Source organism: Schistocerca serialis, chromosome 5 (assembly GCF_023864345.2).
Source record: "Schistocerca serialis cubense isolate TAMUIC-IGC-003099 chromosome 5, iqSchSeri2.2, whole genome shotgun sequence".
In the NCBI taxonomy this organism is placed as follows: domain Eukaryota; kingdom Metazoa; phylum Arthropoda; class Insecta; order Orthoptera; family Acrididae; genus Schistocerca; species Schistocerca serialis.
Genome location: NC_064642.1, coordinates 19,708,798 through 19,722,351, shown reverse-complemented (window position 1 = coordinate 19,722,351; position 13,554 = coordinate 19,708,798). Strand labels below are relative to the sequence as shown.

The 13,554-nt window shown below is 36.7% G+C and overlaps 1 protein-coding gene across 2 annotated transcripts in view; it reads right to left on the bottom strand.

Annotated features, from left to right (window-relative positions):
- The window catches only part of LOC126481011 (catenin alpha), a 152,473-nt gene that overhangs the window by 72,660 nt on the left and 66,259 nt on the right, over nucleotides 1-13,554 (bottom strand). Inside the window, exon 7 of one of the 2 annotated variants that reach the window (XM_050104467.1) lies at nucleotides 1,547-1,576. The exons of the other annotated variant lie outside the window; for it this stretch is intronic. Within the exon in view, the coding sequence (XP_049960424.1) occupies nucleotides 1,547-1,576 (30 nt within the window). The remainder of the gene's footprint in view (nucleotides 1-1,546; nucleotides 1,577-13,554) is intronic. 2 annotated transcript variants of the gene reach the window in all.

The window sequence follows — 13,554 nt, the reverse complement described above, 5'->3', positions numbered from 1 at the left end:
ATGGAAACAGGTGCTTGATGCTGAAAGGTGACAAAGAAATAAACTGAGTCTTCCACCATTTAACACAATCAGCATTTCTACCAATGTTTTTTCAGTTATAGGCGTAGACATATCTCTGGCGGGATTTGGAAGTTCTGGGGCTTCGTAACATCTCCATCATATAATTCAGTCAACTACTGTAGCCATTGGCCTTCTGAAATCTACTTTCCTGACAATGAAAACTGAGGAAGTCATTGAAAGATCGAGATCGACAAATCAGACACATAAGAACTCTGTGTAGCATTTATTCATGAATCAGTTATGCCAAGAAAATTTCAGAGCTTAATACAACTGAATAATGAATGCATCATTTTCTGGTTTTTGACCTTCTGATCAATATTTTCAGCCTGCAGTCACATAAAACACAAAATATAAAGCTTTACCCTCCTTTAACATCTGTGCTCTGACCTACTTTCTGATCTACAGCAGGTCAATGTTAATCCCGCAGTGTGCACGATAAAAGTATGACTACTGACTAAAGCAAATAACATTTCCTTTCAATTTACTTCTTAATAATTAATACATCAAATGGTTTCTTGTAAGTGTGTGGGAGAGTGTATAACATAACTATCACACTGTTATGACAACTTATTGATTGCTAAGATGATGAATATGCTGTTGTGGTATGATGGTAATTCTTTCAATGTTCGTAAAAGCATCATCTGGTAAACATAGTAGAAAATATTAGATGACAACTATCCACTGTCGCTGAGCAACAACAGCCAAGTAGGATAATAGCAAACAGAACACTCAATGTGAAAGAACCAAAATGTTCATTCTGCTCATACATGGATATAAGAAATCAGAATAAATTTAAGCTCTTATTATATGCTATAATGAGGATCAGTAATACAGATATGCTAATGACCTTTGGAAAGTTATAATTTTAATACTGCCAACTATCTTAACTGTTTTCTCACTCTGCAGCAGCTAGACATAATCTTTTGCAATGAAAGTGTAAGGGATTGAGCCTAATACAGTAACTTATTCTCTTTTCCACTGTTACTACACTCCAATAAAATTGCTTCTATCACTTTTAGCCATTTTCAACATTAAAACAATTCAAGATGTCAACCTATAAAAAATTCTAAATTGTCTTTCCCAAACTCATTAGTTTTCTGGGTAATATTTTAGTCCTTAAAAGTATTCATCTTTAATATGTCAATGCAACTTTTCAAATTATATGTTAGGAATGACTGCAATTTACTGTCACTCTACTTCAAATAATGAAAAGTGTCTGAAAACAACTATGATTACCATTTGTTCTACAAAACAAGTGTAAGTGTGCAACACTGACAGTTAGTTGATTAGTCAATTTGTTCAGCCTGATACATTGCATCAAAGTACAGAAGTAATTATTTACACTACCAAGAAAATTTTTTCTGTGTGAGATCTATCACAATGTGTGAAAGGAGGAAATTCTACATAATCTGGATACAACAGGACAATTGTAGCTGAATGCAGAAAACACAAGTACGCACACTCACACATATATATAAATATTTACCCCTCTCTTTCCTCCCCTTGCTGCTTGCAACTGCATTAGTCCCAGAGGAAAATAAAAAGTAAACAAAACATCAGTAATTAAGTTACATAAATAATATTTTCTATTTAAATAACATGCTTACATGGAATTCTAAAACTAATTACCAGAGTCTGTAGATCATGACTCAGTTCCATAGGCCAAACTGCCATCATGTCAGACTTACATTTGCCCAAAAATTACCCTGTAGGCATCACATTCCACAATGTTAACATGATACTGAACTAATAGTTTCTTGGTCACGTGACATAAATTTTTTTCTATACGATAATTCAATTTCTGAGAAACAAAATTCAGTAGGCAACCTTTGACATTTGTATAATAATTCATCAACTCACTACTGGATCTTATTTTCCTTGTTCATAAAAATCAATTCATGTAACTATTTTGTTCTTTGTATAAATATCATTCTGGTAAATATTCTTTTAATTAATGCAATGATCTTTTCTTGCACATGAAAGCTGGTCTACATGTAATCGAAAAATTCAAACTATGACACTTCATCTCCTGGATTTGTAAATTCTCTTGTCATAATTTATTTCAAAAAATGGAACAGATTCTAGAATATCACAAAACTTATTATTTACCCATGTAGTAACAGTCATGTTTTGTGGAATGCCACTGAAAATGAACTTGCACAGCATTGAAGAACATCTATATTGATAGAATGCTTCTGATAACTACAATCACCAAATTTCTTGGTATTTTTGCAATATATTTTATTACAGATGTTTGCAAATGTTACAGTACTATATTAATAAGAAAGGCATTCAATAAGTAATGCAACTTTTTTTTTTTTGGCAATTTTGGTCATAAAAATGTGCAATTTGCTGTGGGACATCATGGAATATTCATGTTTTAGCGCCTATAGTTCTAAAAGTTTGCGAAGTTATACGTAGCCTTCAAAATGGCATCTGTAATGGAGGTGCTTGCCACGCAGAGAGCTGTCACTGAGTTTCTTTTGGCAAAAAAATCAGAGCATCACAGATATTCACAGTTGCTCGGAGAACGTCTATGGAAACCTGGCAGTGAACAAAAGCACGGTGAGTCATTAGTCGAGGCTTCTGTCACCGCAAAAAGGTCACATAAACCTGTCCAATCTCCCATGTACTGGCCAGCTGCAAACAGCTATGACTCCTGCAACGTCAGAATGTGTGGACACACTTATTCGAGGTGATCAACGGATCACAATCAAAAACCTCACTGCTCTACTGGACATCTCTGTTGGCAGTGCTGGCACACTCATTCACCAGTTGGGGAACTCAAAGGTGTGTGCCCATTGGGTTTCTCACCATCTAATAGAAAACCACAAAGAGCAATGAAGGTGCACCCGTGGGGAATTACTTGCACGTTATCAGGCTGATTGTTAGATTTTTTGTGTCAAACATTATCACAGGTGATAAAATATGGGTTCATCACTTTGAACCAGAAACAAAACGGCACTCCACGGAGTGGCGCAAAACCACCTCTCCTCTGAAGAGGAAGTTCAAAGTCACACCCCCAACCTGTAAAGTCATGGTGACAGTTTGTGAGACTCTGAAGAGGCTATTCTGTTTGACGTCCTCCCTCATGGTGCAATGATCAATTCTGAAGTGTATTGTGCTACCCTTAGGAAACTGAAGATACAACTCCAGCATTCACATCACCACAAAAATGCAAGTGAACTTCTCCAAGGCAATGCAAGGCTTCACACAAGTCTGCAAACCTGAGAGGGGCTCACAAAACTCCACTGGACTATTCTTCCTAATCCACCCTAGAGCCCTGATCTCGCACCTTCTGACTTCCACTTGTTTGGTCCAATGAAGGATGCATTCTGCAGGAAGCAGCTTGTAGATGATGGAGAAGTTATTGATATAATAAGACACCGGCTCTGATGTTGACCAGTAGTGTTACCACGCAGGCCTCCCAGTAAGGCAGCATAAGGCCATCACAATGAATTGATATTTTGTTGAAAAATAGGGTTTTGTAACCAAAAGAGTGGGAAATAATATGGTGTATTGAAATCCTGAATAAAACCAACCTGCTGTCAGGCAAAAAAATGTGTTGCATTACTTACTGAATACCCCTCGTCCTTTCATTATCTCACAAGTGTTTTTAATTGTGTTTTAAGACTTAATTCCATATATTCTATACAAAGATTAACTGTCTGAAATAACTTATCTTTTTTTAAAGTTATGAGTTGCAGTCTGTGAGTTACTTATTAAGAGTTGTTAATAAAATCTTGTGCTTTAACATTTACAATGGTCTTATTAAAAGATAGTCACGCTACCCTACAAACTAAGGACTTGCTGCAGTGGACTGGCCCACATACCTCAATGATATATAAAGCCATATGGCGGGTGCAACCACATCAGAGAGGTATCTGTTGAGAAGCCAGACTAACTTATAGTTCCCGAAGAGTAGTAACAGCCTATTCAGTAGGTGCAGGGCAAGTCTGGGTGACTGACAGATCTGTTATTGTAATATTAGAAACTTGCCTTAGCTATGTTGGTACGGTGAACAGCTGGAAGTATGGGGAACTATAATTATTTCTCATGGGCTTGCAGCTCTACTGTAAGATTTAATGATAATCAAATGGTTCAAATGGCTCTGAGCACTATGGGACTCAACTGCTGAGGTCATTAGTCCCCTAGAACTTAGAACTAGTTAAACCTAACTAACCTAAGGACATCACAAACATCCATGCCCGAGGCAGGATTCGAACCTGCGACCGTAGCGGTCTTGCTGTTCCAGACTGCAGCGCCTTTAACCGCACGGCCACTTCGGCCGGCAATGATAATCAGATCCTCTTGGATAAAATATTCTGGAGTCAAAATAATTTCTCACATGGCTCTCCAGGAGGGGACTACTCAGGAGGACATTGTTATCAGAAAAAAACAGATCTCATATTCTATGGGCTGGAATAAGAAATTTTCGATCCCTTAATTGAGAAGGTAAGTTAGAGAACCTGAAAAGAGAAATGGACAGCTAGATGTTACGTATCATAGAAATTAGTAAGGCATAATAGTAGGATCGACAGGATTTCTTGTTGCGAGTACAGGGCTATCGATACAAAATCAAGCTGGTGTAATTTGGAAGTGGATCTAATAATGACTCAGAAAATAGGATGCATGTGTACTACCATGAACAGCACAGGGAACTCATCAACATAGCTCAGCCAAGCCAATCCAAGCCCATGATAGCAGTTCACCCAGGTCGAGACACAGATGGGGTTTGCATTGTTGCTAGTTCCAGGCAATAGTTGCTGTATGCCTATACGTGTGCTTTACACTTTAAGAAAGTGTGTATCCTGCAAATCATGTCTCTTGCTTGCTTATGTAGAATTTTTCACTTACCACCAAAGTCAGCTATGACACCTCGCAAAAAATGGAATAAAAATTCAGTAAATAATTCCTACATTCACGTTTAATGTTAACATTGGCTATGATGTTTGTGGCAGAGTACTCAGGACACTACTGAATGTTCATTGGCTGTTGGAGAATGCTTGACATAAATGCACAGAAGAAACCTAAACTCAACTGCCATCTTTCCTGACTCCACATATAGCTCTGCAGATGAAGATGAGATTGAAAAACTGTTGATGAGATAAAAGAGATTATCCAGTCTGTTAAGGCAGACAAAACTTTAATTCTGATGGGTGACTGGAATCTAATAGCAGGAAAAGGCAGAAATGTAGGAGAACATAGAGAACATAATCACTGCAAACATTTGGTTTAAGAATCTGACAGAAGTTTGTGTAGAAGGAACAGGCCCAGAGGTATCATATAATGGTAAGAAAGATACATCACAACCAAATTTTAAACCGCAAAACATTCACAGGAGCAGACATGGACTCTGTCTGGGATTTTTTTAGTACAAACTACAGATTGAAACTGAAAAGAATTACAGAAAGGTGGGAGGCTAAGGAGTTGGAATTTAGAAAAGTTGCAATACGAGTAATCGGAGGTACTTGTAACAAATGAAAAGGCTATAAAAGACTTGTCTCACAAAAAATCCTTAGCTAAGCATGTGACATTGAATTTAATCAATGAAAGGGGTAAATACAAAATTGCAGAAAATGAATTATGCAAAGGGAAATACAGGTAGCTGAAAACTACGATTGACAGAAAATGCAAAACAGGAAAAAAGTGAACATTGAAGCCAGGAAAAGCTGCACAAAAATGCATGACTGTGGGAAAGATAGGTGCCACCTATAGCAAAATTAAGGAAATCTTTGAAGAAAAGAGAAGCAGCTGTATTAATATCAAGTGCTCAAATGACAAGTCAGTACCAAGCAAAGAAGGGAAAGATTAAAGATGGAAGGAATGTCTAGAAGAGCTATACAAAGAAAATGAGCATCCTGTGGAAAGGAAACAGGAATTAGACAAAGATGTGATACTGAAAGGAAAATTTGACAGAATGCTGAAAGGTTAAGTGAAATCAAGGCACCTGGAGTAGAAGAGATTTCCTCAGAAGTATTGAAATTCTTGGGAGAGCTAGACATGACAGAACTGTTCCATCTGGTGTGCAAGATATATGAGACAGGCAAAATACCCTCAGACTTCAAGGAGAATGGAGTAAATCCAATTCCAAAGAAAGCAGGTACTTACAGGTATGAACAGTATCAAACCACCAATTTAACATAACAATGAAAACAATCAGTTATTGACAAAATTATTTAATCGGATAGTTTATAAAATCTACTCACCAAGCAGCAGCAGCAGCGGAACACACATTTAAAAGACTGTTGTAATTGTCAAGCTTCCAGAGCCAGTGCCTCCTTCTTCAGGCAGAAGAGTTGAAGGGGAAGGAAGAAGGGTGAAGGAAACAAAATGGAGAGGTCTAGGAAAAGGGGCAGATTTCAGGAAAGTCACCCGGAACCGCAGGTCAGGGGATACTTGCCATACAGGATGACAAGGAAAGACTGATTGAACAGTCAGTTCTGGGTGACTCTCCCGAAATCTACCCCTTTTCTTAGACCTCTCCAGTCCTTTCCTTTACCCTTCTTCCTTCCTCTTCAACTCTTCTGCCTGAAGAAGAAGCCACTGGCTCCGAAAGCTTGCCAATTACAACAGTCTTATGTGTGTGTTCTGCCGCCGCTTGGTGAGTACATCAGTTTAATATGCCATGCTTGCAAAATACTGATACCAATTAATAACAGGAGTATCAGAAGACCAGTAGAAGTCAATCTCAGGAAAGATCCGTTTGGGTTCTGAAGAAATTTGGGAACATATGAACTCATACTGACCCTACAACTTATCATGAAAGATAGTGTGCAGAAGGAAAAATCCACATTTATGGCATTTATAGATTGAGTAAAAGCTTTTGACATTGCTGACTGGAATGCACTCTTTAAAAATTCAGACAGTAGCAGTTAAAATATACAGGGAGTGAAAGCCTAACTACAATTTCCTCAGAATCCAGATTTCAGTTACAGAAGTCAAAAGGACACAAAAGGGAAATGATAGTTGAGAAGGCAGCGACAATGAATTGAAACCTATGCCACCTGCTATTCAATCTACACATCACAAAAGAGGGGAAGGAAACCCAGGAGAAATTTGGAAAGGGAATTGAAGTTCAGACAAAGAAAAACTATGATGTTTGATGTAAACATTTTAATTCTGTCAGAGACATCAAAGAAACAGTTGAATGGACTGGAAAGCGTCTTGAAAAAGAGATTATTCGATGAACATCAACAAAAGTAAAATGAGGATAATGGAATGTGGTAAAATTAAATCAGGTGACAGTGAGAAAATTAGATTAAGAAATGATACATTAGAAGTAGTAATGTGAGTTTTGCTGTATTGGAGCAAGGTAACAGACAACAGTCGAAACATATAGGATATGAAATGCAGTCCAGCTAAAGCAAGAAGTCTTTCTGATAAAGAGAAATAATTTAATATCTACTGTACATGTGTTAGGAAGTCATATTCCATGGAGTGTAGTCTGATGTCGAACTGAACTGTGGGCAGTAAGCAGTACTGACAAGAACAGAAATGTGGTGCTCCAAAAGAATGCTGAAGATTATATTTGTAGATTGGATAACTACTGACAAGGTACTGAATACAATGAGATGAAGAGGTTCGCACAGGGTAGACTAGTTTGGAGATCTAAATCAAACCAATCTTTTGGGGTGATGGCTATAATAACAAATCATACTGGGAATATTAATTAAGATTATTTCCCATTATAACTGGGCCATTGACCCCATGCACATAATTCTAGCCATTTACCAATTCTATACAAATGGGAATTTATCACTGAACTACAGGCTCTTCTATAATTATAATTATTAAATTTTATCTGCAGATTGCCATTTCAAAAAATTTTCCCTCTGTGTCTGTTACAAACCACTGAAACACATCTGAGGATAAATAAACATTGGTTACAATGTCCTTGATCTACCACAGCATCGGTCACTGGTCGAGTGACATATACGACCAACATTTCTCGATAACAGCACAAGACACAGGCAATAATATGTATGCACTGATGTAAGCATCAGTTTATTTTGTGATGGCAAAACATAGACATGGAAGTACAGAAAAACAAGGTTATTTGGCTCATGGATAAAAGTACATTTAAGAAATTAAGAGCAGAGTTTATAAGTCCAGTTTCTATATTATTTTTATTTTCATTAAGAATTAATTCAATTTATTTTATTTTCACTAACAATTTGTTTAATTTCACCTGAACCATCTGATTTGCTTATTTTCCATCTGCCTACCTCATCTGAGGTATTGATATGCCATTGACACTATTCTGTTTGACAAGTCGTAAAGGTATAAAGAGCTACTTTCAAAAAACAACACAAAATTACACAGAACTATTCAGATAGCAATTCATTCCTGAATATGTATATGAAATATGGGGTACATAAATTGAAACCATGCCAAAACACTTTTGAACAAGATAGTTAGAATAGGAAGATTAAATAGCGTAACATCTTGTCAACATCGTGAAAACTGGGGGGGGGGGGGGGGGAATTGAGACAAGCATTGCTGAAAGAATTGTCCCAATATTCATCTGAAGTGTTATCAGTAAACTGTAAATTGAGAGCAAAGAAAAATTTGTCACTTACAGAAATATTTCAGTGTAAGATATGTTATCTTCTGAGTGATACAGCACAACATGAAAGTGAAAAACCACTGCTTTCAAAAGTTTTTGATAATTTCATGCAATAACCAAAGAAAAATATACGGGATACTTGTCTTAATAATTGAAAAAACATGTTACTTGAGTAGTTAATTTCTTAGTTTCTCCATGTGATATGCAACAGTTCGCTTAATTAATGAAAAAGCAGGTCCAGTTGCTCTGTATTTCATTTAGTCCTCTAATGGTTTTGCCATTTTCTTTTATACATGTATACATCTATCATATGTAGGACAGTTTCAGATCAACTTGTTAATGGCTTAACAAAAAAAAAAATGCCGAAACTGGCAATGGACTAAATAAAGTTCTACTGAGCAACTGGAGTGGCTTTTTCATTAGTTAATGGCATGACAACAGGTATTACTTCAGCTGAATCTGTAATTCTCAGCTGCAAAACATAGTCCACAACACAGCTATGACTATGAATTTTAATGTAATGACTTTCAGTTATGTAAACAGTCACAAAAAAAGGCACAACATTCTGCACAGCACCAAAGGGAATTATTTTGGCAGTTACTCCTGACATCCATGACAAATAAGTTCTTTTGAAAATCCTTGTTACAAATGTAAATTATAAGAGCACATTAATCAAAAAATACAAAATGTGACTCTGTGAAATAACTGGAAGCCATTAATGGAGAAAATACCAATTCCAAAGACAGTTATTACTAAATGCTGATCACTGCAGCTGCTGGACAGCACAAATTGTACAGAGCTATGTATTCAGCATTAATGTCATATTACAGGACACCTCTGTTGCAGAGAAGGAATATACCATCTCTGAAAAGTGCTGTATAATGCTCATATGTAACAGAACATCTGAGATGTACCAGATGTACCACTGTACATTTCATCAGAGGTAAATAGATCAATGATGAAGGACACTGTGAACCCATACTAACTTGTCTGATTAGAGCAAAGAGTATCTATACTTCTGTGCCTGTTGCTCAGATGCTGCTGTGTGGATTTACACTTCCACACTGAGTGAAAAGGTGCACTTTGACTGTCCAAAAAGCTGCAGTAGACATGTGCAAAAGCTTGTGTATCAGACACATATTTCGCCTTGCACAACACTTTAATGGATGTTTTAGGTCTCAGAATTCTTACACGTAATCCATAACAGACTACAAATTGGGCCATTCCACGCCAGGTGGTCAAGAGGTTCCCGCATGACCATCATCGATTTTGGTGAAATTTTGCGTCAATATTTGTACATGTTCCCAATGAAGCTTGATAAAGTTTTACTTTCACTGATACAATACTTCCAGAGATACAGTCATTTATCTGACCCATACTACAACCACCAGAAGTACATCCATTATTTTTCAGCAACTTTAAGACATGTCATCTCAAGCAATATTTTCTTGAAAGAAACAAAATTTTGCCACCTTGCACAACTTTTTGTGTTCTATTAAGGAGGAGGGGGGGGGGGGGGGGACAGATCTCTTGAGCAGTTTCAGTATGGATAGTGAAAAAAAATTGTGTTTGGCTTTTTATACCTCCGGAAGAAATTGCAGGATAAATCTGAAACTTTGTACATATTAACTTACCAATCATCTCCACTATATGGTAAGTAGCAACTATCCTTTTCATAGTACTGTTACCAATGTAAGGTTTTCGAATAAAAAATTTCTTTCTCCTTCTGCTTTCCAGTAGTTCACAAATTGTGGACAAAGTTGATAATTTTTGTAGAAATGTCAAAAATGACTATTTTTAGCTCACTTTCACAAAAAGAAAGTCTACTGGAAACTCTTTTAAACTGTTTTAATTAGAAACTCTTGTGTTCTAAACAACCTAAAGAACTAGATTTGTTTTTGCAATGCGAGTGTATGAGGTCCTAAAAAAACAAGAAGGTGAAGGTGCATTTAAATTACGACCATAGTCCGATAGTCCTCAAATTAAATTTGACGTCTAATGTTATGTTATACAATTGTTTATTACACTTGGTAATACTAAAAGTCATGATGGCTAGGGAGTGTGACTGAAACAGAACGACTCGAAAACTTCAAAAATGGGATGTCTTTTTTTCCATGACTCATCACTAAAAGTCATGATGGCTAGGGAGTGTGACTGAAACAGAACGACTCGAAAACTTCAAAAATGGGATGTCTTTTTTTCCATGACTCATCATCATAACATCTTTCAGCCTGTTTTTCTGCTATGATAACTACAGAATCAAACTGGTCATGCACTTCAAAATGTAACTGTGCATTACCAAGCCACTGGACATCATGAGAGTAAATTTTTTGCACAAAAACTGCAAAACACATCGAATAAACTGCTTTCAAGTTTTACACCACTGTCACATTGTGTAAGTTTGGGGAACTTCATATCAGTCTCCCTGACATTTTTTTTTTTTTTTTTTTTTTTTTATAAATCATGCTACTGACAGTTTTCAGTATGTCTTTTTATTGTGCAATGCTACTGACATGCTAGTTTGATTCCAGTTTAAAGTATAGCACATTGTGTGTTCTCATAGTTTGCAGATTATGTAAATTGAGGTAATATCATGCAAATGTGTTGCTATCATCCATGGTAATTTAACAACTGCTGGTTTCTTTTAATGTGAGAAAAGCACCCTCCCCATCATCATAGGGGCAATGCCCACTAACTGTGCAACAGCAGTCACCAGTGGCTTGCTTTAGCACAGGTTCCCAAACCTTATAAAGGTTTCTTTACACAGGATCCCAAGATTGATGATACAGTTCTTTAAATCTCAGCAGACAAAGCCACAAAAGATCTCATTTACGATCTTAACCTTATGTTTCCTTCAAGTTACTTGAATTTTTTTTCAGGTTTCATTAATTTGCTGTAGAATGTCTTCAAGAAAATTATACCGCCAGCCAGACCAAGTCACTGAGGATGCTAGAATAACTGCAATGATGCGCTGTTCCAGAATCCGGCACTTGTCACTCCTTGAGAGCCAATAAAATGAATTTACTGGGCCACTTGAGTGTGTGAAACTTGTTAAAACATCCTTCTGCTCAACTGCTCTTAGATGGCCTGGTTTTGCTTCTTTCAAGAAAATATTGCCAGAGATATTATGTTTCGAAGTTGCCGAAAACTCTGAGGCGCTCTTTTGATAGTTGCACTATGGGGTCAAACAAAGGACTTTATCTATGGAAGTATTATATTAGCGAAAGCAAAATTTTCGCATTGTTCACTGGGTACAAGTGCAAATTTCGCACAAAATTTTAGCAAAATTCGTGATGGTCCTGTGGGAACTTTTTGCAAAATTAGACCACTTGGCATGGAATGGCTCTACACAGATTTATTTATATGACAGACTCATGTAGCTTTCAGTGAGAAATGAGACACCAGCACTTGTCCATTTCTAATATCCTGATCTCCTGCTTTGCATGACAGGAGTGCAAAGGTGCACTTGCACAATCAAACCTCTGATAATATGGCTCATCTCATCTTGCAAAAACACGGCGTATCATCTTAAGAGAACATTTTTTAAAAATTGTAGAGTGTTTCAATTCAATTCAATAACAAAACAAATTTACTTCTTTTCCAGCAAAGCCTGACTTATTAAAGTTCATAGTTATGTACAGTATGAAGACCAATAGCTGCCATGTTGTTGTTGTTGTTGTTGTGGTGGTGTTCAGTCCTAAGACTGTTTGATGCAGCTCTCCATGCTACTCTATCCTGTGCAAGCTTCTTCATCTCCAGTACTTACTGCAACCTACATCCTTCTGAATCTGCTTAGTGTATTCATCTCTTTGTCTTCCTCTACGATTTTTACCCTCCACACTGCCCTCCAATACTAAATTGGTGATCCCTTGATGCCTCAGAACACGTCCTACCAATTGATTCCTTCTTCTAGTCAATTTGTGCTACAAACTTCTCTTCTCCCCAATCCTATTCAATACCTCCTCATTAGTTACGTGATCTACCCACCTAATCTTCAACATTCTTCTGTAGCACCACATTTCGAAAGCTTCTATTCTCTTCTTGTCCAAACTATTTATTGTCCATGTTTCACTTCCATACATGGCTACACTCCATACAAACACTTTCAGGAACGACTTCCTGACATTTAAATGTATACTCGATGTTAACAAATTTCTCTTCTTCAGAAACGCTTTCCTTGCCATTGCCAGTCTACATTTTATATCCTCTTTACTTCGACCATTAGTTATTTTGCTCCCCAAATAGTAAAACTCCTTTACTACTTTAAGTGTCTCATTTCCTAATCTAATTCCCTCCAAAATTCAAAATAGCTGCCATACCTGTTTTAATAACTGTTAGCCGTAAATTCAACACAGCTAAAGGGTACCTCGTTAACTGCTGCAGCAATATTTTTTGTATCATTACTGATAAAGCAATGTCTTTTACTGAATTTCTGTAAAAATGTCATTTAAGATTGGCAATATGTGGTGAACTGCTGATTTTTAAGATATTCTGTTATCTCTGAATATCCTAGTGCTTTTTCAATACTCACCTTCATCATCATAATTGAGGTTGTCACAAATGATGAAATAAGATTAACTAGGACATCACAGTGAGGTAAAATCACAGAAATGCACCCTGATATGTGTAATTCACTGTACTAGTTCTCAGCAAATGTGTCAGCTTGGCAAAAAGTCAGAGGCAGTTCTCTTGAAATACAAAGATTCAAGATGGCTGCCTTCCACAATGGTACAAAATTGGTCACTGTTACTCGATTTTGCACTATTTAGTAAAGGTAACTATTATCTTCATAAAGTGCAGACAAGAAAAATAGCAAGATAATTTCTCAAATGTATCAGTACACACTAAAGTGTTAGGTCAATAAATTTTTATATGAAATAAAAATATTCTACTTCATAACTAATTGCCAAACACAATCTTACCAG